A 1,270-nucleotide genomic window follows, 5' to 3' on the forward strand; every position below is an offset into this window, starting at 1 on the left:
TACATCTAATTTTTTTTAAATTTTATTTTAATGTGGAATCCTTGTGTATCGATTTTTTTTTTAATACAATGGCAGCTAGCTAATCAGGAAAAAAAGAGAAGCAAGCATATATTATTTAAGCCATTTAGCATTTAGGCCTTTATAATGTTCACATTATAGTGCAATACACATAATATGAAACATATATATAGAATTTGTTCCCCCTACATCTACTTTATTCTAAAGATTGAGTCTTGCATGCATGCGCAAATTATATATTGGATAGAACCTTAACCATTTCTTGACGTGGCTTGCAAAAAGCAACCAAAGGTTTAGCTTTGGGCAACGTAAGCCCTATTCCCTCTGCCATGTCCACTTGATCCTCAATTTTCTCCCATTCAAAACACTGAAACAGTGCTCCTAATGCATGTCCCATAACATGTTTTGCCAAAACAGCTCCAGGGCAAGCTCGTCTTCCAACACCAAATGGAATCACATTGTAACAAACTTTACTACCATCTCCATTATCATCAAATCTTTCTGGAACAAATTTTGTAGGATCAGCCCATAAGTTAGGGTCCCTCTGCAGTGTCCACAAGTTCACAAGCAGCATTGTCCCTTTCGGTATGTCATAACCACAAACATTGCAATCACTTGAAGACTCGTGAGGTAAGAGAAGTGGTGCCACGGGGTATATGCGAAGTGTCTCAGTGATTATGTTCTGCAGGTACTTCATTTTGGAAGCGTTTGATTCATTCAAGAGTTGATCATGGCCTGCGTGTGTTTCGATCTCGTGTTGAAGCTTCTTCATTGTTTGTGGATTGTTGAGGAGAAGCGACACTGCCCATTCCATTGTAATAGCCGAAGTTTCTGACCCAGCTATCAGCATTGCCTGGATTTTTAACAGTTTTTAAATTATAACTATTTTTAATTTTTTATATATTTCAAACATTAAAAATATTAAAAGTTATTTTTTAATAAGTTTTAATAAAATATTTTTTTATGATATTCTAAAAAACGTATTCGTAAAACATATGCTACTATGTTAGTTAGCTCTTTTCATTTTTGAAATAATTAGTGATTGAAATCAATTTTGACCTATGACATGACAACATCATCAAATCTTACAATATTTCCCCAAAATTCACTCTCTAAACCAGTCTTAGGCAACGCCTTTTGTACTATTTTTTTAAAGTTCATTTATATCCAAATCCAAAAAATCATTGCCTATGCTAATATAAGCAGCGGTTATAAGTTTTTTGGCGTTAGAAGCAAATTAACATATATTTTT

At 33.8% G+C, this 1,270-nt stretch overlaps 2 protein-coding genes across 2 annotated transcripts in view; both read right to left on the minus strand.

Annotated features, from left to right (window-relative positions):
- Positions 1-1,270, minus strand: part of LOC107629546 (phosphatidylinositol N-acetylglucosaminyltransferase subunit C) — a 38,822-nt gene that overhangs the window by 20,213 nt on the left and 17,339 nt on the right. The window lies entirely within an intron of this gene.
- The window catches only part of LOC107629541 (cytochrome P450 81E8), a 4,754-nt gene continuing 3,567 nt past the window's right edge, over positions 84-1,270 (minus strand). Inside the window, exon 3 of the mRNA XM_016332358.2 lies at positions 84-871. Within this exon, the coding sequence (XP_016187844.1) occupies positions 251-871 (621 nt within the window). The 3' untranslated portion in view covers positions 84-250. The remainder of the gene's footprint in view (positions 872-1,270) is intronic.

This window comes from Arachis ipaensis, chromosome B03 (genome assembly GCF_000816755.2).
Source record: "Arachis ipaensis cultivar K30076 chromosome B03, Araip1.1, whole genome shotgun sequence".
NCBI classification, from domain to species: Eukaryota; Viridiplantae; Streptophyta; class Magnoliopsida; order Fabales; family Fabaceae; genus Arachis; species Arachis ipaensis.